At 41.0% G+C, this 25,081-nt stretch overlaps 1 protein-coding gene across 3 annotated transcripts in view; it reads left to right on the top strand.

Moving 5' to 3' along the window:
• The first annotated feature begins 12,138 nt into the window (after positions 1-12,138).
• The window catches only part of slc12a7b (solute carrier family 12 member 7b), a 57,582-nt gene continuing 44,639 nt past the window's right edge, over positions 12,139-25,081 (top strand). For all 3 annotated transcript variants that reach the window (XM_041961954.1, XM_041961953.1, XM_041961956.1), the window contains exon 1: positions 12,139-12,462. In XM_041961954.1, coding sequence (XP_041817888.1) covers positions 12,222-12,462 — 241 coding nt within the window. In that variant the 5' untranslated portion in view covers positions 12,139-12,221. The remainder of the gene's footprint in view (positions 12,463-25,081) is intronic.

Raw genomic sequence — 25,081 nt, 5'->3', positions numbered from 1 at the left:
ACTCCAAATAAGGTTATGTGGCACTGACCCAAACGCATTAGCCAGATCTAAAAATACAACATTCAAGTCTCTTTTCTCCCTCTTAGCTGTCTGAATCTGATGCCAAATCATGCCAGTATGCTCTAAGCATCCCGCAAATCCTGGTATCCCTGCTTTTTGCACTGTCGTATCTATCATACCATTCCTTTCTAAGTATTTAGCCAGCCTCTGTGCTACGATACTAAAGAAAATCTTTCCCTCAACATTTAGGAGAGAAATCATCCGAAACTGGCTAAGGTCCGATGACTCCTTCTCCTTAGGTTATATTAAAGAAAAGGAAAATAATGAAATTCCTCAGCTATCGTGTATTTCAACCCACAGGGAAGCCCATCTAGAAGCTTCTAACATTGGGTTCTGTGCCGATCACAACAGAACAAACTTGGAATTGCTGCCTCGTGGCTGTATGCATCCCACAGCCAGTCAATTTACAGTTTACATCACCTTTTAGTGACTATTTCTGCTTTATTTGTGGGCCTTTGCAGAAATGCTGCTTCCTCACAGGTCTCGGTTTATGACTGAGGGTGATGGGCTTCTGCTATCAGACCCTCAACACGATGAAACTCTCTGGCTTCTTTTAAATCTCACCTTAAAACTTTCATTCATTTTGAATGCTGACCTCCATCCAGTTGCAATGAGAGTAACTCATTCATGTCGATTTGGTTGCGACCTAAGCAGTGTACATGTGTTTCAGCTGAAAGACTGTGATCTCTGCTCTAAAATGTGCATACAGCCAGTCACGCAGATGCTGTCATTAACCTACACTCGTGCTGATTTGGTCAGCCGGGCTGTCAATCACCGCTGTTCTCAACACACCAAAACAACCACTGGAATATAATGTAGTCACATCTGTGACCATTTTCTTCCTCTTTATAATTATAAGACACACTTTGTTTTTTTTCTGCTACAAGTCCAGTAGCTTTATTTCAGGCTGTTAACAATCATATCTACACAAACAAGACACTTTAGCCACCACCTAATTCCATCAAGTCAAATACAATTTGTATTGGGTTTATTTTAAATTTGTTTATTTTATCGAAATGATTCGTTCTTTGGAGTTACATTTCATTTTGTTTTTGGAAAAAAAAATCATCAAATTTCAAAAAATAGCCTCCTGCAGCTCTTCTTCTTTGTCTTCTTCTTCGTCATGAGTTGGATGTTTTCTTGCGTCGGTTGTTGGATGTCTTCGTTCCTTGCTGCCTCTTCGTGGGCCCATATTTTGTCTTTGACCAGCAGCATCCGTTCCAGCTCTTTCTTTTCTTTTTCCCACTGCTCTGCTCTTCTGGCCCAACTCTCTGACAGTGTGGACAGCTCCTCTTTGCACTTGTCTCTGTCGTCTGAGAGCTCCTTTCTAAAGCTCTCCTCTCTCTCAGAGAGCTCCTTTTGGTGGCTTCGGTCTTCTGCTGCCAGCCGCTCTCGTAGTTCTTCGCAGGTCACTTTGCTCTGATTTAGCGCCGACTCTGCGTCAGTCAGCTGGGCCAAGGTGACGATGTAAGCATTGGTTCGAGCTCGTCTTTTCTTGGTGGCCCTGCTGATCTGTTTGTCTTTCTGCATGAGGACCTCTTTCAGCTGGCTCACTTCTGCCTGCCACTTCTCATACAGGGCTGTCGCTCCACTGGAGGCTTCGAGCTCTTCTACAGAGGCTCTCATCCTCTCGGGTTCGTCTTTGAGGAGGCTCTGATTAAGAGAGACCAACTCCTCAGCTCTCTTTTTCAGGTCCTCCTGTAGCGCCCTGCGCTCGTGGTTCCAGCTTTCGATGGCTTCCTCATGTGTGCGCTTCAGATCGGCGACACGTTTTTGCAAATAGCCGATCCATTCGTCCCTCTCGCCGATCCCCTTGATGGCATTCCGGAGATCGGCCTTTAACTTTTTGTTCTCCTCCTCTGCGCTGGAGAGTTTCTCCCGCAAGGTCTTTCTGTCTTCCAGAGGCGACTCCTGAGCCGAATGAGCAAAAGGATGCCGCTATCTCTGGTTCGAGGTGTTTACCCATCTGCCACTGTCCTGTCTTCTTGCCATTGCGGTTAATGTTGTTCTGAACTGATGATCTGATGTTCTCAAAAAAAAAGCTAAACTGTCTCTTAATACAACTACTCAAAATACCAAAAGTGAGGGACTGGCTTCTTGGCTCTGGGGTGCTTAAGTATAGAAAGTGTCACATACCCAATTGCGCATATACGGAAGTTGACTCCGTCTTAAAAAAAATGCACTTTTGAAAAAAAAATAAAAGGCTGAACAATAAGTTAAATAGTGCAAAAACATAAAAATGAAGAACATATAAAAAAGAATGGTGAGGCAATAAACAATATAAACAATAAAATTTACTGTTGGCAGTGACCAGGACCCTCATCTGTGCCAAATGTCCACCCGGCACGCACATGGCCGCGCACTGCACAGCCACCACGCCCATCGGGTGCGCGCCGTGCAAAGGCGAACTCTACACCGAGCCGTGGAACTACCTGCCCAGGTGTCTGTACTGCAACAACTTCTGCTATGAGAACCAGGAGGTGGAGAAGGAGTGTACGGCGGTCAGCAACAGTATCTGCCGCTGCAAAGAGGGCTTCTGCTGCGCCGATAACTTCTGTATCAGACACACGGAGTGCGGCCCTGGACACGGTGTTCAAACGAAAAGGTATTGATCAGTGAAAAGATCGTTTCTTCACATGTCATACATTTTCTTGATTTACTGTGTATAAAATTCAGGGAGCGATTACATCAGTTTATTTCACTTTACAAGAGTTACTGCTGAGCTTGTTAACTCCATGTACTTTTCATTTTGTTTGAACTTAAAAACAGAGAGAAGTCCATCTATCCATCCATTATCTATACACCGCTGAATCCTTTGCAGGGTCACGGGGGGGCTGGAGCCTATCCCAGCCGTCTCTCGGGCGAAGGCAGGGGACACCCTGGGCAGGTCGCCAGCCTACCACAGGGCTACATATACAGACAAACAACCACACACACCGCTCATTCACACCTATGGACAATTTAGAGTTATCAATTAACCTCAGCATGTTTTTGGACTGTGGGAGGAAGCCGGAGAACCCGGGGAGAACATGCAAACTCCACACAGAAAGATCTAGCTGTGAGGCTACGCTGCTAACCACCGAGCCACCGTGCAGCCCTCAGAGAAGTCACTTCAGTTATATTTAGATGTTACTTTATTTACTGTGGAAACATTTCAGGTAGCTATTTATTTAAGTTTTTATTCAACTTTATAAGAGATGCTTCTGACTCTTGGAACTCCATGCACTTCTGGAGCTCTTGGTATACATATCACTAAAGACATAAATACTTTAGATTATCTTAACATTTGGGATACATTAAAAAATGCAAGTCATATTTGAAACTCTGGTCCCAAAGAGACATCTCTATTCTTGGCAGAATTTTCCTCACAAAAATGGAGTGTCTCTCAAGATTCATTTACCCGGCCTATTCACTGTCACTCTCCAAAAGTGCAATAAAATCTATAAACCAGGCTAATTTTAATTACATTTGGAAAAGGAAAACACACTACATTAAAAAGGAATCATAATTAAAGACTATGAGGAAGGAGGCCTAAAAGCCATCTATATAGAAAGTTTCAATGGCGCTATTAAAAATTAACTGGCTAAGATCATTATTAAAGAATGAAAACAGCCTTATTTTCACATTCCAAACCATATTTTCACGAAATTAGGAGGCATTAATCTGCTCCTTAGGAGTGACTATGATTTAAACAAGCGCCCCGTCAAAGTTTACACACAATCTGTAATCATAATGTCCTATAATCTGTTACAAGGTGATGTAAAGCCAACTCTCCCTTCGCTTTTGGTGGATGGACACAATATTTCTAATCCAAAACTCCCTAATATTGCAATCAGACAAGCTTTCATTAAAGAATTATCTCCATATTCCTCAAACACAAATTCAATCCTGCGTTTCTTCTCCAAAGAAGAAGCTGTGAAACTGCGAGCTAAATTTTTCAAATTCCCTATTCCACCAAAGGTGAAGGAAGTCCACTTGAAGACTGTAAATGAAATATACCCCTCTGCTGAGTTCCTCAGACACTGCTTTGGAATTGACCACAACAACTGTTCATTCTGTGACACTCATATTGAAACAACAAACCATTTATTCTATGAATGTTGTTTTTCCCAAAAGGCTTTTCCCGAGCCTTTTGGGATGACTTGATTTATTGGCTATTTGGCTACTGTTTACAGTTTTGTCAATTACAAAAAAAAAAAAACACGTTGTCCTACTTCCTTCATGATGGCGGAATTGAAATGCGACACTGACTGCAGAATTTATCTGCATTTCACAGCCGTCTGTAAGCGTCTGCTAAAGACGGTGACTCGTTTTATTTCGTCGATCGAAGGAAAACATTTTGGTTAGATCATCAAGACAGCAACACTAGTTAAGTGTTAGTTAGCCACAGTCCACGTGGCTGACTAACAGAACACAGTGGCTCAGTTTAGATGAAGTTTCACTGGCGGAAACGGTCGCAGGACTCGACTGGTGTGGCTCTGGCAGTTATTTTGAGTCGTGTGCTTCTTAAGCCAAGGGGTCCACAGGCATTTTCAGCCTGTTAGACTCAGCTTCCATCTCAGACAGAGCATTTTGCAGATTCATGGTTGATTCTGAAGATAATGTATGTGTGAAAACATTAAAATTCAGCTTTAATGAAACATATACCAACTTGTGAGACAGTCCCTAACCCAGGGAAAGAAACTGTTCTGAAGTCTGGTGGTCCAGAGGGCAACAGGTCAAACAGCTGGTGTCCAGAATGAGAAGAGTCCTGGAAGATCTTTGGCTCCGCAGAAGCAGCGGGAGCTGGAGGTGTCTTCCAGGGAGGGCAGAGGACAGCCCATGATTTTCTGTGCCGTGTTAATGACCCACTGAAGAGCCTCTGGTTTACCACGCTGAGATACAGTATGCAAATACTCTCTCAGTGAGGGAGTGGTAGGGGGTCACCAGCTGCTTCCAGAACACACCAAACAAACACTACTTCAATCATTTAATTCAGTTAAAGTTTGTCCAAACACTGTACTTGATAGCAGTATCCCAATAAATTCAAAGTGCACCACCATTGTATTTATTGGATATTATACTTAGAATAGAATAGATATTTGGCATCTGAATTTGATGCCAACTACACGTTTCAAACAAGTTGGGACAGACTATAATGGTGCTGCATATTAATGTCCTTATTATAAGAGTATTGAACTAAACTTGATTAAAGCTGTATCTAAAACAGAAGGGAAATAACAAACATCACATTCTCCTCAAATAGGGATTCAGAAATGTGTATATGTTCATTTACATGTTTCTCATGGTGAAGCTATTTACATTTGTAAAGCCAGAGATTTTTTTCTGAGGGTTGCAACCATTAAAATCCAATAAACCCCCCCATAAACAATCACCTGCATCACTCTGACACAGGAAAGCATCTGAATCTGATGATCCTGGGAGAAGATCTGATGAAGTATGAGTGCAGGATTGATTTATGGATGTCTGGATATTGGAGATCCTGGTCTCACTGTTTAGAGATCTGCTGATTGTACCGATGTGTGAATGATGTGTCTGTGTTTACATTTGATAGATTTATGACTCTGCAAAGAATCAGGGTTACATTGTGGTAATTTGTGATAGAATGGCGAATATTAATGCAAACATTTGGATGTTTTAATCTGTTAAGAGCACGAATCGACCTGTATGAACACAGATAATCCACTAGAGGGCACAACAACACCACTAAAGTTTTAGATCTCATGTGTTTGCCAAATCTGGAGCCTGAATGAAATCTGAATGTGCTTAGCAGCTTGAAATGAAAAATGCTATAAAAAAAACACTGTACAAATAAAGACCCTAGTCATGTGGATGGCAAACATCCACAAATACAAAAATCAAGAAAGTTTTCACATATTTCTTGCGTTGTGGATTATAGGTGGAAATGGGTGTGGCCTGTATTAGATTATGCATCTTGATTTAAGGTTCCTATGTGAAATATTTGAATGTGGGATGAGTTATGAACAAAAACAGGCTTGTCTTTATAACAGCGCCCCCTGTGGTTGACCTGGTCATTTGTTTCATACATCAGGCTTGAGCAGTCTCATACCCACCCTGCAAACTTGACCTTTCCACCTTTGTCACTATAGCAACACGATCACTCTTGCAGCTGGAAAAAGAACGATAAATGAACGGCAAATCAAAAACAATGGGATTCTCAAACCAAACCACACTTTTGATCACTGATGAATCTACATCTACTTTCCGGCTTTGTCTGCATCAGGGCAGATATGTGACCTGTGATAATTTTAGCTGCCTGGCTGCCACTGACTCAGCTGTGATTCACATGCACACCTTGTGCAGACGGTTACTGTCACACACAACGTGACTTTAGACACAAGTCCAGATGTAAAGCACACTCATATCCTCCGTGTCTGCAAGCACAATACACACGCATACACATCTGTCCCTTATGGATGGCGCAGCCCGTGGGATCTCGTTACGAACAGTGTGCCATCTGCACGCAGACAAAAACAAGTCCTCATAATATCTCCTACCTCTTCTATAATCACTGCGACTCAGTCTGTCATCCCCTGTGGTTACTGTTTTCCACCACACAACCTTTGATTAACAATCATAGCTGTTATACACATAAATACGTTTTGCACTCTTCAACTACTTTTACATGCAGTAATCATTTAATAATAAATGATTGCATACATGAAGAAATCCTTACAGTGTGTAATAAATGATTTATTAACTCTTTATGAATATTTTGAGGGCTGCAACTATGATTGTTTTCTTTATTGATTCATCTGCCATTAATTTGTTGTGAATAATAGGTCAGTTTTTTAGTCTGAAACAGCAAAAAATGATATCTGACACAGAAAACCGGCAAATCTTATTCAGGAAGCTGGAAGCACAAAATGTTGAACTATTTTTTCTTGCAACTGAGTGAAACAATTAAATGATTATCAAAATAGTTGCTAATTATTTTTCTGTGCTGCTTATAAATGTTAAATAATTGGGTTTAAGTGTTACTGTTATTGTATTATATTTTCTGGTTCGTGGCATCAGATTAGGAAAGGATTGATAAATGAAAGAGTTGTACAATTTCGTCACCACACAGCAGGTTGCTCCCTAAATTAACATGTGGAAATTCTTAAATTGGATTTTTTCCTGGCAGAGAAAATGTGATGTATTGATTTCATGACACACAAAAAAACCAAAGCTTATGCCGCAGTGTTAGCATGTACTGAAGGCTGCACAGACCATATGAAATGTAACATGCATATTAAAGTGTGTGAAGCCGTTTGAGCCCTTCTGAACACATGAAGGGGGGGCAGCTGGGCCTCTGCTCCTCTTGCATCATGTCCCCCGCTGACACTTGTTCAGCCGAGGATGCGCTGCTGATTACCCACTGCTGTCTGTTGTGACAGGGGGAGCACAATGACACAGCAGCAGGGACCCATTTCACAATAAAAGCTTCCTTTCATGCTATAGCGCTGACCCACATATAGTCCAGGCACGCATCACAGGCTCCAGTAATTTCACCAACACAGCTGGAGCAGACTTTAGGGGCCTTACTGTAAGTGAAATCTGGAGGAAAGCAGTGAAGTAGTTCCTGACATGAACCTGAGCAGGTTTGATGCATTAGATGTCTTAGCTGTGATTTTCTGAGCTCCTAAAAGCCAAAATCTAACAGCAAACAGGGGTTATGAGCGATGCTTAGAGTAGACTCATCTTAAAAAAAAGTTTCTACTGTTAAGAAACTAGAATGATACACACATACGAACCTGAAAAATAACTTCCAGATTTGTTAGATGTCATTCAGGATTCCAGAGCAATGACAATATGTCGGTTTCCACACCCAAGCATGTCACAAACATGATTTTTCTCTCCTGTCATTGAACAGAACAGGCCAGGTCAAGAGGGTTAAATATATCTCACTCAAGCACTGTGACAACAACAACTTCACCGCAGCAGCCAGTTTGTTCAGCTCCCTCTGAGAGGACGGTCTCTGTGACAACAGAGCAGGTTGAGAGGAGACTGTTTGTAGACTGCTGATCCATATTTTGAATGAGTCGAAAGTAATCATGCGTGTTACAGTCAACTGCGCAAACCAGCTCCTTTCTGTCCCCCAGTTTGACTGGGAAGAGAGGAATGACAAACATCCAAATACCAATCAAGCCTGAGTTCTGTGATTTTAATCAGATTTACAGTGTGAATACAGTATTCTTCTTCTTTTCATATCTGATGCAGCTAAGCAAATGTACAAAACCATCATTTCTTGAAAGAGAACAAAAGTAAGAAATGCTTTTGTTGCTGCACAAGATCTGTGGGAGCAAAAAAAGATGGAAAGTCAGACATGATAAAATAGAAGTTGAGATGATAAAATGATGATACGATAAGTATATACATTTTTTTTTTTTTGGTGTTGTCGGCTAAATTACTTGTAATTGGGCGGTACAAGTAACAGAAGCTGTTGTCCGCCGGTCGTCATCAGTTGTTGATGATACAGGGTCTCAGCGTCTTCTCAGTTTACTGGAGCTGAGGTAAGAGATTTCCAGCCGTCACCAACAGTCTCTCACTGACCAGGAGCAGACTCTGGGAATATTTTGCATTTGAACTTAATGTATTTATATGCAAGTATATTTGAATATCTATATTCAAACTTTAAAAAAAGTTTATTATTATTATATCTGGGTTCAAATAAGAGTTCCCAGACAATCCCACTGCTCACCAGTGGAAACTTGGGAAAAAGACTGTCTGACTGTCTGTTGTGGCTCCACTTGAGGAGTTAACCCGAAAAGTGAGCACGTCTGATGCTTCGGCATCAGATGTGATTCCTGCTGCGACCGTGCTTCAGAGGCTCCGACCAAAGAACAGACGAGGACCAGGGCATCAGAACAATAAAGACAACCTTATTGTATTTAATGAGCATGTCTGAACTGTAATGGTATTATTAAGTACTCATATCTGTACTCAATAAAGGCAAGTACCCATATGAAAGTACTTGTACTTGGCTGAATAAAAGAATCAGTGAGAGAGATCTGTGCACCCTTTTATTTGCATTGTGTGACTTTTCATCATTTTTTTCTTTTTCCCGGTCGAAATGGGTTTCAATGGTGTTAATTAGGTTAATCTTCAAAGTTACTTTTCTCTTTAATGCATCCTACGTAAGAGACTCATCAGTGAATGGATGCTTTGATCACATCAGGTTTGTTTCCTCTAAGAAATCAGTTTAATGTCACAGTGCTTTTAGAGCATTACTGCACATAGATGTCAGCTACAATGAACAAGTCTGTCACAGAATTGGACCTCCATCCGTGCAGTCTGACTGGGCAAAGATGAGGGTGGCACGAAGACAAACGCTGACATTTGTCACCCTGAGCACTTGCAGCTGTGGCTGTGCTGTAAAGGCCACATCTGCCTGCTTGTCTGACACCCGGCTTAAAAAGTAATCTGCACTTCATCTGGTCTAGTCTGTCTGAACTGAGGTGATGAGTTTAGCTCCGGATGAGTAAAGCAACATGGACATGGAGGATTACAAGTTACTTTGTCAGCTCTGTATTTTTGTCTCGCATCCTGGGTGTGCTGGATCCACCCACGATACTTTCATCCAGTCAGACTGAAGAAAACAAGAGCATCTACACATGCAGCATACACAAAAACAAAATGTACAGATGTATTTGCAATGGCACTTGTAAAGTGAACTTTGTGCTGTAAGGCACTTCTGTCATTTCGATCAGCAGCTAAACTGAACTGACTTTAACACAGCCACCCCCAGTTCCCCCCTGCCCCCGCCCCCGCCCCCGACCCCTCGGTCATCCAACTGTCCTGCCAGCTGTCTATTTTAGATGTCCACGTCATGCCAAGCAATTACTGTCTGAGTGGTCTCCTGGAGTTCATCCAAAATATTCTCTCCTCAGGAGTTTTGGATAGCTGAAAAGTAAATGGCAGAGTATTTGACAAGCTTTCTGTGCAAGCTGAAATGCCTGAATGGGAAATGACAGGGGCCAGAGTATGTTAGTCAGAGCATGTGGGTTTAGAAATTGGGTGTTAGAGCCCGGGTCCTTGGTAATAATAATAAACTTACATTGTTTATTCACTGTAATGAATGAATGAATGCCAAATAATTAGCTTTAAATTTCTTAGCATGAAACTATATCATTACATAACTGGTATGTGTAACTCAAAATAACCTACATCCATGGATGGATTATGAAATCATGGGCCTCCTGGATATGTCAAAGGCCCCTACCCCTGCTACATAGGACCAAAACACCAAGACAGAAATAGAAGCAAAAGAACTTCATACGATGCTTGTGTCTCTTTATATTCATTTTGCATCTCTACATGGTCATTTTGTGTCTCTTTTCTGGTTTGTCTACTTGGTCAATAGGCCTTGGGCCTGTACCTGGTAGGCCCATTAATCCATCCATGATATTTATGATCACCTTCTGACTCCGTTGGGTGCCACTGGCGGTGGGGGGTGAAGGCGGGGATACAGGCGGATTACAGACGGACTGTGCCTTGAGTGGAGTGTCCCACCATGGAGGAGTTGTATGACTCCTCACTTCAGCAGAATTTGTTCAGTCTTTTACTCATTCGTCACACCGGTTGCATTTGTTGAAGATTATTTGTATTTACCACAAATCCATTGCAAAGGGTGAGTCTAACAGGGATCACGACCGACAAAGGCCTTCTTCAGTGTGACCTTCTGAACTGACATTTCCAAGCATCATGAGCTATTCTTTATGGTGTGTTCCAGTTGTTCAGGGAAGCAACCTTTTGCTTTTTACAAGGCTGCTGCTTATTTAACCTCTGTGAAGGGGGCATGTTTTCAAAGCCTCGTTTTTTTTTTCTGTCAGAGTGATGTGTGAAAGGATTCCCCTTGAATTTGGTGAACAGATGCCCGAGGAACAATTATTTCATTTGGGGTGGTGATCTTGAGCTGGGATTTCCACCACCAGATGATCATGTGTTTTCTGTGAAACCAGCAAAGAAAGGCACTTGATTCAGGGCAGATATAATGGTGAAAGGAAAAGCTTTAATACAGGAGATGCTGTAGGCTGTTGCTCTGTGCATTGTTGGAAAATGTACTTTCAAGTGTGTCAAACTGAAAAAGCTCAAATTTTGTCCTTTGGACAACAGGGAGTTTTGAGATCTGTAACTGTTGACTATGTACCAAAAACTGCGTGGAAACATGAGAGGTCATGCAATACTGAGGTATGGATGAGCCATTTATTCCAAGCTGTAACATACCAAAGTTATTATGACGAGGTGTTGGCAAATGACTAAACCATCACTGCTTTTTAAATTAGAATGATTTATCGAGTTTCTCTGGCAGGCTATTGATAGTGGAGGATGTGCAGGGTGAGTGTTAATTGCTTCGCCATTTTGAGACCATTAAAGAAGCTGGTAATGAGTTTGACATGCCAGTGCATGTGCTCCACTGTGACAGCAGGGCACTGTGTGGCACTTTCTGTTTAGCTGCATTGTTTGGCTCGTTGGCCTACCTCACTTTTAAAAGAATAAAACAACAATAATTATGTTTCAAATAGTGTTTAGAGTTTGCAGATATGCTCCAAAACATACAAAACATCTTGTACAGGTATGACATGAGTTTAAACATATTTGATAGCTGGGGGAAATTTGCTAAAAATGCATGAGGAAGTGAGTTTATTTCCCTCCCCACCACATTTTTTTTTTCCAGTATGGCCAATTGAAACCTTTTTAATGAAACGCTATATTTAATTATATGTAATCTTACAGTAGATGGTGCTTTTAGTGTTCATAATGTTCCTGATATTAATAATAAAAATTACATTATACACATTTTTTTTTACAATACTGACTTATTTTACGTTGTCATTAATTACAGAGAAGTTTAGTTGTGGGGAAGACATCAATAAATTGATGCAAATGTTTCTACTCGCTTATTTCACAATTAGCAAAATTCAACCACTCTGATTTGCTTATGGGGGTGGTTGACAGCGCTCATTGGCTCTGTCAACCAATGAACGAAGGCCAAGGGCGGGCACGTCTATACTGTAATCAATCCTCTGATCAACCCGTGAGCGTGTGTGTCTCTCTGTACACTGTCCTGTGCGTTCGCCCTCATCGCACGTGAACCACAGAGGTACGGTGTCTTTTTCCTCCATTAAAAGTGCGACAAGAGGAGAGGAAAGAGGGACATGAGCGAAAGATTCGTGGTAGTCCCGGTTGACGGAGGAGTCGGGGTCGCCGAGGAGGGGGAGCACTCGGACGCGGTTGTCGCTGACCCGGCTCCGGACACCGGCGGCAGCAGCAGCAGCAGCGGCAGCGCCGGTGGAGCAGCGGAGGAGAAAGAGGCGGGGGAGGACTCCGTGTTCGAGCAGCAGGACACCAGCGCTGTAGTGCCTATCCTGGAGTACAACAGGGAGCCCAACAAATACGGTGAGACAGCTGCCCCCTCCAAACTCCTTGTCCCACTTCTTATCTCATCTGTCCACCGGAGGATTACCGTTAACGTTAGCCGCCGCGTTTCACTCTCTGTCCGCAGTATGTAACGTTCGGCTAATGAAGTAATTAAGTGGCTCCAGTCTGTGGGAAAGTGATGTTACATACAAATTATGTTAATATGAGTCACAAAAAGTTTTCAACATTGACTTTTAACAGTCTTAGGAGAAGTTATTTTAATGAGAAATTGTCAATTGTCAACGAACAGTCATTTTTTGGACAGTGCCCTCGAAGATTTTGCTAGCTCAAACTGGTCCTTTCGATAAAACGGAAAATTAAAATGACAAATATGTTTAATTTGGCTTCACCTTATTAAACACCCCTTAATGAGCAGACAGTGTTGACCCCCCCTGCACACTTCCCATTCTCTAACTTGAATGAAGTCCAGTTTATTCTTTTATCAGTAAAGTACCAGTGGAGTGGAGCGTTTGTTTTGTTACTAGCAGGGAGGAAGACTAGCAGCGTCCTGACTGATGTGACGGGGCTTTGGCACTTTCAGAAAAAAGGAGAGAAGTCAGTTTCAGTCTTAAACAATGGAGAGCACGAAATAAAGAGGAGAAACCTTGATGTAGGCTGAACAAATCTCGCCAACAAGGTGTCATTTTATTTAAACGCAGATAGTGATCCTTCAGGAAAGTGAGGTGTGCCTGTGGTAAAATGCTATCATTAGCTCAACATGGGCTTTATGACTGTAGGAGGATTGGACTTGATTTATGACCTGTTATTGCCATGGTTTAATTTTAAAATGCACTGCACGGTCACTCTTACTGTTGTGTTGTACTGAATACATCTCTTGCACCGAACCACAATTTGCAGTATTTATTCTCAAGCCTTGTTCGATCAGTTGCTCACAAACAAGGTGGCTGTATAGCAACAGGTTGAGGGTTGCTGGTGTAATTGTCTGGCACACTGGTCCAGCCAGCATGCTAAATGACTGTGTGCTGATGTCTTAGCCAGTGCACAGACGCTCTGCTGTGTGTTGATTGTGAAACTGTGCCGAGCAGCTAAAATGGGACACTATTTGTGGTTTCTTTTGAAAACAGTTTATTTTAATGAGCATTGGTCACTACTTTCTTTCTTCTGCCACCGACTGATCAAATATTTAGATTCCCACAGACTATTTCACATCACAGGAAGATAGAAAAAGTGGAAGACAGTTATCGTGAAACGAAGTAAAAAACTGAAAAGATGTGGATGAAAATAAAATTTGAAATGTTACACTGGTGATTATTGTGGCACTGGTGATGAATCATGGGGACAAAGAAGAGAGTGTTGCTATGACATAGTGTGCCAGGGTGTTATGTTAGGTCAAACAAAAAAATGTCTGCTCCAGGGCCAGTGCAAGATGCCAGGCAGGTACCAAGTCCGTTTCTGGCCCGACTGCAGCGACTGATGGTGATTAGAGCACTGAAATGATATGAGTACTAATGTGGTCCATATCTTTTGTGTAGACACAGAACAATATTTGACGGGACCGTAATCTAATGCTTCGATTTCTGACCTCCATGGCTTGTGACTGAGGATTTCAGGACGAAGGAAATAATTCAGACGCTGTTTGACTATGTATAAACATAAATATATCAAAATACAGTGCAAGTTTTTTCATCCGTAACTTAATTGAGAATGTAGAAATGTTACCTTAAATCAGTGCCTCCACCTCAGGAGAGTAGAAGATATGTCTAACTTGAAGCCCAGTAAACACAGAGCTGCAGAGCCATGAAAATGCCTTCCACATTGATTTCTTCTTCTGTGATACAAGGACAGGTTGGTACCTGTACATTCAGTTTTAAAGCCTTGACTGAATTTCATTCGAAATCAGATTAAATGACTGAAATGAAGATTGGTGTGCATGTGCACTCATGCATATGTGTCTGCAGTCACATCCTTTCCCTTGCATTTACACTCAGCTAGACAGAGACAGAATATCTGGCGTCTTCTGAGCACTCTTCACACAATTCTGAAGGAGATTGTGTCCCCTCTGTGGACACATATTCAACCTTTGTTTGATCCAACCCAACTATTGAGGAGCAGAAGAAGTCCATGGATGTCCTTCTCAAAGGATGACAATTTGCTCTTTTTATCTGTTTCATTTGTCAGTAAATTGAATGTCTTTGGGTTTTTGATTTGATCAGTATTTTAGCTTTTTGCCATTTTATGAAGTAAACAATTAATAACAATAAGAAAATGAATAGATGGCCAAAGCTTAGAATTGATATTGAACCTTTGTTTTGTGAGTTATTTGTCCTGGATTTCAATTTCCTCTGTTCCTTCCTCTACTGCAGTCTTTGTATTGCAATCAATACATGACTGATAGCATGGGATACCTGCTTGTTTTGTTGTAATCTATTTACTGAAAAGCTACTGGGTGCTTCTGCTAAATTAAATCCCTGGATGATGAAGTTGATAATCACAGTGGATTATGAGTCTAGATAATTTTTAGATAATGGATGGTCAGGCATTTTCCATTACAGAGACTCCACCTATTAGTGTGTAGCAGCTTCTATGTACCAGCAGGCTCTCCAAAAAAAATAAATCTTTCTTTCTTTCACTTTCTGATTATGACAAGTAGGTAAAGGTTCTGGATAAAGCAGTACGTTGCCAGTTTTCGAACACGTACAGAAAGATTTTTGTTTTTCTTAGAGAGGGTTTATGTTGATTGTAAAGTTCACTAAGAGAATATGTGTGAATTTCCCAAAGTGGATAGAGTGGTGGGTGGGTTAGGGCTGGGGCTTTATCGGGACTTTAGAAAACAGTGTTATGTGATCAAACAACAGGGAAATTGCCATTTTTGTCACTGAGATTGCCATAGAAATGTTTGGTAACAGACATTGTAAAGTGGAAGTTCAAATTATAGGAGATACTGTTGCCTGAGTAATAGTAGCTGTTTGTTTCACTGGCATGCCTTAAAGACTTTCAGGCAACCTGTAAATGTGCTTTTTGCTTGTTCCTTGTTCAGTCTGTTGAAGCAAAGATGTACCCTCCAGCTAGCCTCAGATACTTAGGCTGACTAAGATTACATTTGGATTTTTGAGAGGTTAAGCAAGCAGTGAAAGACAAATGAGTTTCTACCCAGATAAGGGTCTGGAAGAGGTGTCAGATTTAAGCTAGCGTGCGACAGTACGCACAGAGTGACTGTCAATCAGTCTCTCTCACAGCTTACACATTGGCAGATCTTTGGGGTTGAGAAACACTGTTGAGGCCTGTTGCTGAACAGTAGCACAGTAGGCTTCATTCTCATCCTACCTGTTGCAACTGAGGCTCTTTGCAGTAATACATGCTTCCTCTGTCCTGTGCTATTGCAGTGGTGTTATGCATCTTTGTCATCAATTGAGATGTTCTCTATCGTGGCGAGGAGACTCTTTGTGGCGATTTAGAGAGAGAGATGCGTACATGTAAGAACCCCGTCATGCTGCAGTTTAAAATATGTCTTTGGATACCATGACCTATTATTGATTTGCATCATGTGTAGTACAACTCAACAGTTGAATTATGTCCTCTTTGTCTGTGGAGAAGCTTGTCAGAGAAGATAACCCAGATGATGTCAGAGGGGTTTTTAGCCTGGGCTCGGAGACTTTTAATAGAAAGGCTGCGTTACAAAGCAGAGGTATGGAATTTGAAAGTTTGACAGGCAGGAAGCGTCTTATGGAAATTGCTATTAACTGCATTAAAGGAAATGTTGGAGCCGATGTTTTGGAGCCATATTTGGGACTACAAATCAGAGTGTCTCAGTCTCTGCTGCTGTGATTTTGACCACTCTTTTTTAAATGTGTCCCTCCCAGGTCCTCTGACCTGAGACTGATGAACTGCGACCACACTAGCTATATTTTCCAGTATACATACTGTGTGGTAGCTTAGTTTTGTTCAAATGCAAAACCTGTTCAGTTTTTTAATCTAACCGCAACAAGTGCTGTTATACATAGATCATCTGTAAGAGTAATAGAGATGTCAAGGTCTGAAGGTCTCTTAAGGTTAATACAGTATAAGTTTGTGTGTTTGTGAATGTCTGTGATTGTTTGCTGTGTTTTCCTACACATTGGCTCCAGAAGTAATTCAAAAACAGAAAACTGTCGTGTGTGAAGGATACCTCAGAGAGTGTGACTGTTTTTCAGGTGGAGCCTGAGGTTACATGATAAGTACAGTACAGATATTGTTGTGGGGTGCATCATGAATGGTGTAGGGTAAGTAAATAAGTAAGAGTCTTCAGAATAACCTCACCACAGAGCATTATGTTTGCATGCATGTGTGTGCATTCATGTTTAAAGAGGCATGCACCTTGGGCTATCATGTGCTGCCCTCTGCTTTATTTGGAGCCCAGAAGTCAGCACATGGACACCAACTGGGCCCTGGCGTCCACTATATCTGCTCCTGCTCCTGTGTGGCCTCCCAGTCCGCTGCCTCCCGTGCCATTCCTGCGTGGGATGTTTGTCCCAGTTGCTCCTTATTTACACGCAACACTCAGGAGAAGGGGTGTGTCCCTCACTGGAGAGACTGAAGGGTTTTCAGACAACTTTTCTTGTGGGAAAGGCACACAGACATGGTTTAGCCTTTTTTTTAGTTTGTCATTTGTTTGTTTGTTTGTCACACCCTTCATCCCCGAGTGTTATACCAGTTTAACAGTATATTTACCATCACGATGATAATACACGTTTAATCTCTGTTATGTGCACGTTCTTTGTTTGACCTTGGGCAACAACGTGACAGTGGAAGTCTGTCAGTGTCAGTTTCAGCTGCAAATACACTTCTACTCAATCCTGACCTGGAGGCATTTAGGGACGCATCTTTCTTGTTTGACAATTCTTGAGTCACAGCATAGTCCTGTATTATCCCCACTAGCATATAAAAGTCTTCACCCAAACTTTGTTTTCCACTCATTCTAAACCTCTGCTTTGACATCACTGATTAGCTCTGGTCGGAAGAGCACAAGGTTTGTCTTTCATAGAGTGCATCTGTATTAACTCATTTTTTTCATTGGCCTTTGAGTAATAAAACCTTTGCTAATTTGCCATTTTTTCTGGTCCAACACAAATTATATTTCACGTTTGTTTTTTTTCACAAATATAACTTCAAGGGGCGACTGTGGCTCAGAAGGTAGAGCGGTCGTTCGATCCCTGGCCTTGGCAGTGTACATGTCGAAGTATCCTTGAGCAAGATACTGAACCCCAAGTTGCTCTCAGGGGACGTATGAATATGTTGATGGTCGTAATGAGCAGGTGGCCTAGCTAGGTGTGAATCTAGGCTTGTGTTGTAAAGCGCTTTGAGTGGTCGGAAATACAGTCCATTTACCATAAATATTTCATTCACATTCCACATATCAGTTGCAGAATTCCTAAACTGTATCAGTATTGCCAACTCCTGTAGTGGCTTTTAGAGAGTCTTCAGAGACTGTTTTCTGTAGCCATCAGTACCTTTAAAAATAACCCATGTCCTTGCCCTTGTGAAGTCATGACACGCTATACAGTTTGTAAGAATTGTGTATCATGATCTGGGTGTGGTCTTTTTCTGTTTTTCACAGAGCTTTACTGTGCTGTCTCTGCTTCCTTTTTTTCCTTTCCTGTCAAACTCTGTTTGACACAATGCTAGAGCTGTCAACAAGATATCAATGGGATGTGTGCGCAAGTTTTATGTTATGGCAGCCATGTGTGAATAGTCAGAGCAAGCTTGAAGTATGGTCTGACCTGGAATTGTAAGGCCCATAGTGGTATCTGTATTTGTGAGTTGGCAGATGTTTTGTAACATAAAAAACAGTTTTGATCCAGATCATGTAGATTTTTGTGACCAAGACACATACTTAAGAGGTGCTTTCTAAATGACCTCAAACCTAGTTTGGCATTTCTTTACAGCAGTTTTGACATTCATATGCTGATATTCAGAATCTGATATAAATTAATATTGGTTGATATCAGCCAGGTAATTTTTTGGTCTAGCTCTGCTGGAAAGCCCTATATTACATATTGACTAAGGTTTTTGGGCACCGGATGAGTTGGAACAAATGGGCTTATTGGTAGTGACAACAACTAGTTGAAGTACCTGTACTGCAGCCTACAGTGTGAGTATTTTGCTCCATATGTGAGTGTTTGCCAGTGTGACAAATGCTTTGGGTGCACTGGTGACTCTGAGTTCCAACACAGAGGCTACTAATCTCCAGCGACAGCAAATATGTTTTAGCTCCTCTCTTCCCTCTACCATCTTCCTCCTAGTAAATAGTACATAGTTGCAAAGTATGTAATAGTTTTGAACCAGGACCTTAAGTGTTTGAACTTAGTGGCTTGTGAAAAATAAGGTGCACTAAATTTAGAAACCGCAGCTGTTTCTTCAATGTGTCAGATACATGCAGTATATAGTCAACATTTAAGTAAATATATGTATTGGACGGGATGCAATACTAAAGAGCTCAAATCGTGATTTGAGCCAAAAAACTGGATTGGGACATCCCTAAATTATAATATAGCACACAATATCTAATGCTAATCAATGCGCCAAATTTACTGGATATGAAAACACAACTGTCATCAACCTGAAATCCGGTTCTTATCTCTTCTTAAGCTCTGTACATAACAGTGCAGCCAGTGTTTATTTCAGACACACAACGCATGTGGCCAGATTGATAACAGAAACAATTTTCCAGCAGCTGAAAGCCACTGTTACTAACCAGACGTTGAGCTGACGGTGTGGGAAAAACTACAGAACGTGTTTTACTGTGGAAGCTCGCTACATTCGGTGTTGGTAGTCATGGGGTTTTCCAGCTCTTGGTCAGCAGTATGTGTAAGGCTAAGTAATGCATTCACTGTGAGTCATTTTGGCCTTATTGCCTTTGCTATTGCAATTAATACTGTTGTTGGACAAAATAAAGCCAAATGATTCACGTGGAGAGCAAAATCTACCTTTTGAAATGATGTGAGGAGCTGGCAATGAATTGTTGTGTAGACCCAAATATGATAGTCCACACAGGGAGTGCACAAATATATGTGAACAGATGATATTATGCCTTCTAGTAAAATGGCCCTGAAATCAATGCCAACTTTTCCACTTTTGTAATGTTAATTTCTGTCATTTTTGTTTATGCCAGAGATGTTAAGTATTAAACTATATGGCAAATTTGGAGGTTGCAGATTGTGGCACATTATAATTTATAAGCCTGATGACAGGTGATGTTTGGGTATGAATGGGGGCATCCTGAAGAGGCTCAGTCGCTCACAAGCAAGGATGGGGCATCCACCACTTTGTCAGGCAACAACCACAAATTACCACTGAGTTAAATTAACACCTTTTCTGTAAGTGTCACAACAAAAATCAAGCATTACTTGTATGCTTAATGTCTGCATTATAATGTTTAGGTGTTCAGATGATCATGTCTACCTGTAAGAGAGAAAAAAGATAGGTACAGTAAGAGCTGCGTGGTAGTGGCATGGCTGGATATCAGATGTCAGAAATGTGTAGGGAGACATTTGAGTATCATGTTCTGCTTGTTCTGAATGAGGAACCTAGGGCTAACCTCCTTAACCCCGCCCCGCCACCAGCAGCCTAGTGCAGCAGTGCAGTCAAAGGCCAGAGACGAAACTGATACAGTAGGAGCTTCAGTCATTTCTAGCGTCTCTCATGGCTTGTACTGAGTCTTCCCAAAAAGGAACTGAGCTGACAAAACACTTGAGTCAACTTCTGTTTTTGCTGAACTTGCTCACTGGCTGATGTTAATGTCCAGCTGCGTACCTGGCGTATCAAGAGTCAGATTTTCATAATATGCCTGACTTAATTTTCAAGCTGAGTTCAATGTTCCTGTAAGTATCACCACAAAAGTGTTTGTGCAATCGCAGTATTGGTTTTGAAAACAGGTTTCCCAAGAATTTTTGCCAATTTTCATTGACGTACTAGGAAACAAAGACCCACTTGATTGTTTATTTTAGATTGCGAAGTCCACGCAGCTGTGAACTCAGTCAGTTGTCTGTGCCATTTACTAAAAAAAAAAAGAGAAATTCCACAAAAAAACAGTTTCCAGCTGTAGTTCAGAGTGTAAATGAATCATCTGTGGCCAGATGCATAAACGATGTGTATGTACAAAAACTATGCATACAACTGGTATTTCTAAAAGAAGATGTGTGCGGTGAGATTGCATACCTCACGCAAACTTCAGATCTGGTGTCTACATGATGTTCCTGAACCAGATGTAGGTGAAGTGACAGGGTGGGGAGGATGTATAAGGTGAGAGATGTAACTGCATAATCAAAAATAATTTCTTTGCCCATTTCACTGATTCAGTTATCATTCTTTACAATCTACAAAAATTAGACTTTTTTCCATTTCAGTTAATTACCTATGAGTGCTGCATTTTCTCTTTCGCTTTGTTTACATTCGAGTCATCATTTCCCCATGTTAATGCCCTTTTCAATCTATCATCAATTGTGAAGCACTTTGCAAAGTCTGGACCAATATGAGAATTTCTGATTAATCACTGATCATCTTTCTGACTTTTGATAATGATGATTGAGATATCACGGCTGATTGTGGCTTGCAGGTTCATGTGATAAATTATTTGTACAGGAGCTATAAATAGCCACAGCTGTGGGTAATGGTTGCCCATAAGGGCAGCTGCTCTGGTACTGTTGGAACTATGCCTCTGCGAAACAATCATTGAAATTGCCCCTCTTCTTTGTCCTTCTTTATGTTGGCAGGCCTCTCTAGTAGTGGAGCAGGCAGAAGTATCAACATGCATATGGGTGATCCCCTCTCATTTATGATGATGAACCATTGTGCTTTTAATTCTCCTTTTAACTCTAATGTTAACATACTTGTTGCGTACTGTTAAAAATCAAAAAGAACAACTGCCAATGAATGAAACTCATGTTTCATTTATAATGTAAGCACTGAGATATTTGGATAGAAGCACTAAACTGGAAATGGAAACAGGACCTGAGATTAGCCCTGATTATAGAAGATGCAGCATTTATAGGAAGAAGTTAAAAAGAAACATAAAGAGGAAAGGCCTTCATCTTCAAAAGAGAAGAATGTGTCACCTGAGCCGGTTGTGTCAAATACAGCGTTTAATGGATGCCTGGGAGGCAAGTGTGCTGTTACCTGAGATGGTTGAGGTGTGGCTGTCCATGTGTGCAGTAAAGTCATTAACGACCTCATGTTGCCTCAAACCATGCACAGAGAGGTGTTTACCTTTGCTTAGCTAGTTTATTGTGGTTTACCCCGTCTTTGAATAGGTGATTGTGACTAGTGGGATTTTTCCATAGATTTTCGGTTCACGTTCAACACCCTCCTAAGGTCTCCTTTACAGACCAATAAACAAAAGTCGTGGAAATATTTCAGAAAGGAACTTTAAAAGGTTCAGTCACCGTTTCAGAGTCAGACATTAGGAAAGTCTGACTGAATATGATGACTGGCAGTGTTTCCCCTTCGTTTCACTTGAGTCAGTGCTTGTAAAAACAATGACCTTTCCATTTGCCAGTTTACACCTGATTACACTGGTTACTGTTAATACCGCTAGGTGTTTTTGATTGGTCCTGCTTGGCCGATTTTATTTCAGCCTGTTGGTCTAGATGTGTACAAATTATAGAACAAATAGTTTCTCCAAGTTTTGTCATGATGTAACTGGTGTATTTCCTGATGTGAGCAAGTGGGGGCAACAGAGTGTCATTATTAGTGTGATGAAAGGAGGCTAGTTCAATTCAAAAGCAGAACGTCAGAAGCCAGTTGAAGATGGGCTCTTGTGAATGTCTGACTTTTTGTTTTGTCCACTTCAAATGCTGACTGTGATGTAACAGGCATGTGGAATTGGGATTAGCCTTATTCACTCTATGCAACATTTTCGTCTTTCAAACAACTGTGTAATGTAATATACACACACTGTGAGTTACATTCAGATGGCTTGTGTAAACACACAAAGTCACTCAGAGCAACTGTCCACTTCGCATCTCCAAAGGCATAGAGATGAGGTAAACAGAGGGTCAGATGATATTGCTTTTGCATTTATCAAGCCACAAGAAAAACATGACTCCAGTGAGATGCCATGTTGCTGCATTCATACTGGATGTAGAGGTGATTTTGTGTCAACACTTGAACCACCATAGTGTATCAAGGGTTTTCCTTTGTCTGCCCTCTGGCCTCTCTCAGACAAAAATCTTGCAGTGTGGTTTTAAGAGCAGGAGGAAGTAATGCAGAGAGGGGAAGATACCATGTGACAAAGGCTGTGACCCAAACTCACATGACATGATAAAGCCACCATGATTTCCTTCAGATTTATGCAGTTTTTTTTTTATTGTGTATAACACAGTTTTGCACAATGTCATTCTGTACATTGTATGTTCTGTATATCCTCACAGGAAAGTTGCACTTCCTCCTGCCACCTCCAGAGGGCACTATCTGTTGGTGCTGGGGATTTGGTGTAGTACTCAAGAGCAGGACAGATAGGTGATGTCACCCATCTTCCTGGTGTTGCTGCCTGGCTGCTGTTAACTTTTGCTTTGTCCTGGTCTTACAGAACAATTTGTGCTTATTTTCTGAAGACTTTATTATTTGTTATTGTTGTTATTCAAGTTGTTGCTGTAATGGACAATAAAAATGATAATATAGACCCATTTTACATCTGTGTTAAATAAAGTAATGAAATCTTTAACAGCGCCAAAACACATTAGTAGTTTAGATTGTTGTTGTCTTGTATTAAAAGACCTGTCAATCAATTAGGGAATAAGACAGGTTACATCAGAGGTCACCTTTTTATTTACATATTGATCATGTGTCGTGCTGTCAGACTACATTAATTGAATCCGGACAACCAGCTATGATAAATATTGAAATTCCTTTTTCCATTTTTGGGACTCCAAACATCTCTTTGAGGTCTAATGTATCATAGCGCATTAAAACCATGACAGAGAAAAGTCGCGATGAATGAAATTAGAGAGAGATGCGACATTATTAAATGGGATAAAAATGAGGGCCATTTTGTTTAGAAAGGAAGGAAGTGTCCATGAGTTGAAGGAGCCAGACATCTCTCCATACCCTGATTTGTGTCCTTGGGCTGTACTTGGTGCATCTGCTGCAAGTCCATTCTCCTCCCATCTTCCCTTGTAGAATCAATCAATACAGCTACTTTGGGGTTAGAAATCTGAGCCTGTTGAGAAAAAGTTCAGCTCAGTAGAACTGTTATTTTCAGTGCTGATAAATTCATCACTGTCTGCAGACCTGCTCTGAACCATACACCGTACAGTAAATACACATTCTGGAGAGAATCTCCATTAAACCATGCTTTTCCATGCAGGATTGAGGCTCACAAACAGAGATTGGCGCTGATCCACAAGACAACTAAAAAGTAGCAAGACTGTACACAAATATGTTGTACACACTCTGTGTATTGTCTTTTTTCTGTTTGTTCGTTTCTTCCTTTTGGACTGGATTTTTGTTTTTCATTTGACAACTTTGTTGTAGTTTGACTTCTTGCAGTGTGGTAGCATGCAAAGTCACTTTAATGCAACTGAACTGAGTTTGACAGATTATGACGCACAGTGTCTCATCTTTTGTGGTTAAATTAATAATTAATTACTAAGTGACAGCAAGTCACCTTCATCTTTTTTCGCCCAGACATAATGCCATTAACTAAGCCAGTGCATTCCCCCAGCATCATTTCATGTCCTTAGTATTTTTTTCTTTTGGACACATTTAAAAAACATGGTTTTAAAAGTGCTATGCATGCGTTTCTATTCTTTCATTCTTTGATATTCTTTGAAATGTGTTTTTTCAGGTTTTCCGTTAGCATAGAGGGGGAATTCAGAGTTTAATGGACACTAAATCACTGTTCCATTTCCGATGACCAGATTCCTGTAAGTTAAACGCTATGGATATACAGTATATGCCCTTACCTTTTCCAATGAGGAATAAGTCCTCAGTGAGTTATATCCCCTTACAAGAAGCACCAACAAATCCCCAATATTGTAAGATTGTGGTGACTGTAAGCCAAAGAAATGCTGGGTAAGCAAACGTCCTACTATACCTTAGAAAGTGAGGGATTCTGCTATTTGTCCATTGAAACAATGTGATGTATCATTGTCTATTTTAAATTAGTTTTTTTTTTTTTTTAGCAACAGATGAGTCTCTGGAATTAAGTTATTCAACTACTTGTTAAGTACCCTTGTGTTCTTGTGTTTTTGTGTCATTGGCTACAGATAGATAGACAGATAGATAGATACTACATCAAACATGACACGGCGAAAAGATGTTTCTCTGCTGAGAAAGGCTTATGTCACAACATTTTAGCCTAGTTTTCAGTCTCCACTGTAGTGTTGCAAACTCTCTCATAAAAGGGGTATTGTCCTCCTGGCCTGGATGCACTGACTGTCCCTGAGAAGCAGTCTGACTGTCTGGTCACTTAATCAGTGGATGCCAGTTACATCACTGCTCATATACTGCTCAGTGCTCTCTTTGTTACCCTGGTAGCACTGTTATACTTTGTGAAGATGGAGTTGTCAGTTATTAATGCCATCCTTTCTCCTAAGACATTCTATATGATTGTAGGGACGGTACTCTATTAGCTACCAGCCTTTTTCACTAAGCATTTGTTTTG

This window comes from Chelmon rostratus, chromosome 20 (genome assembly GCF_017976325.1).
Source record: "Chelmon rostratus isolate fCheRos1 chromosome 20, fCheRos1.pri, whole genome shotgun sequence".
NCBI lineage: Eukaryota > Metazoa > Chordata > Actinopteri > Chaetodontiformes > Chaetodontidae > Chelmon > Chelmon rostratus.
This window is presented reverse-complemented; position numbering and strand designations above follow the sequence as displayed.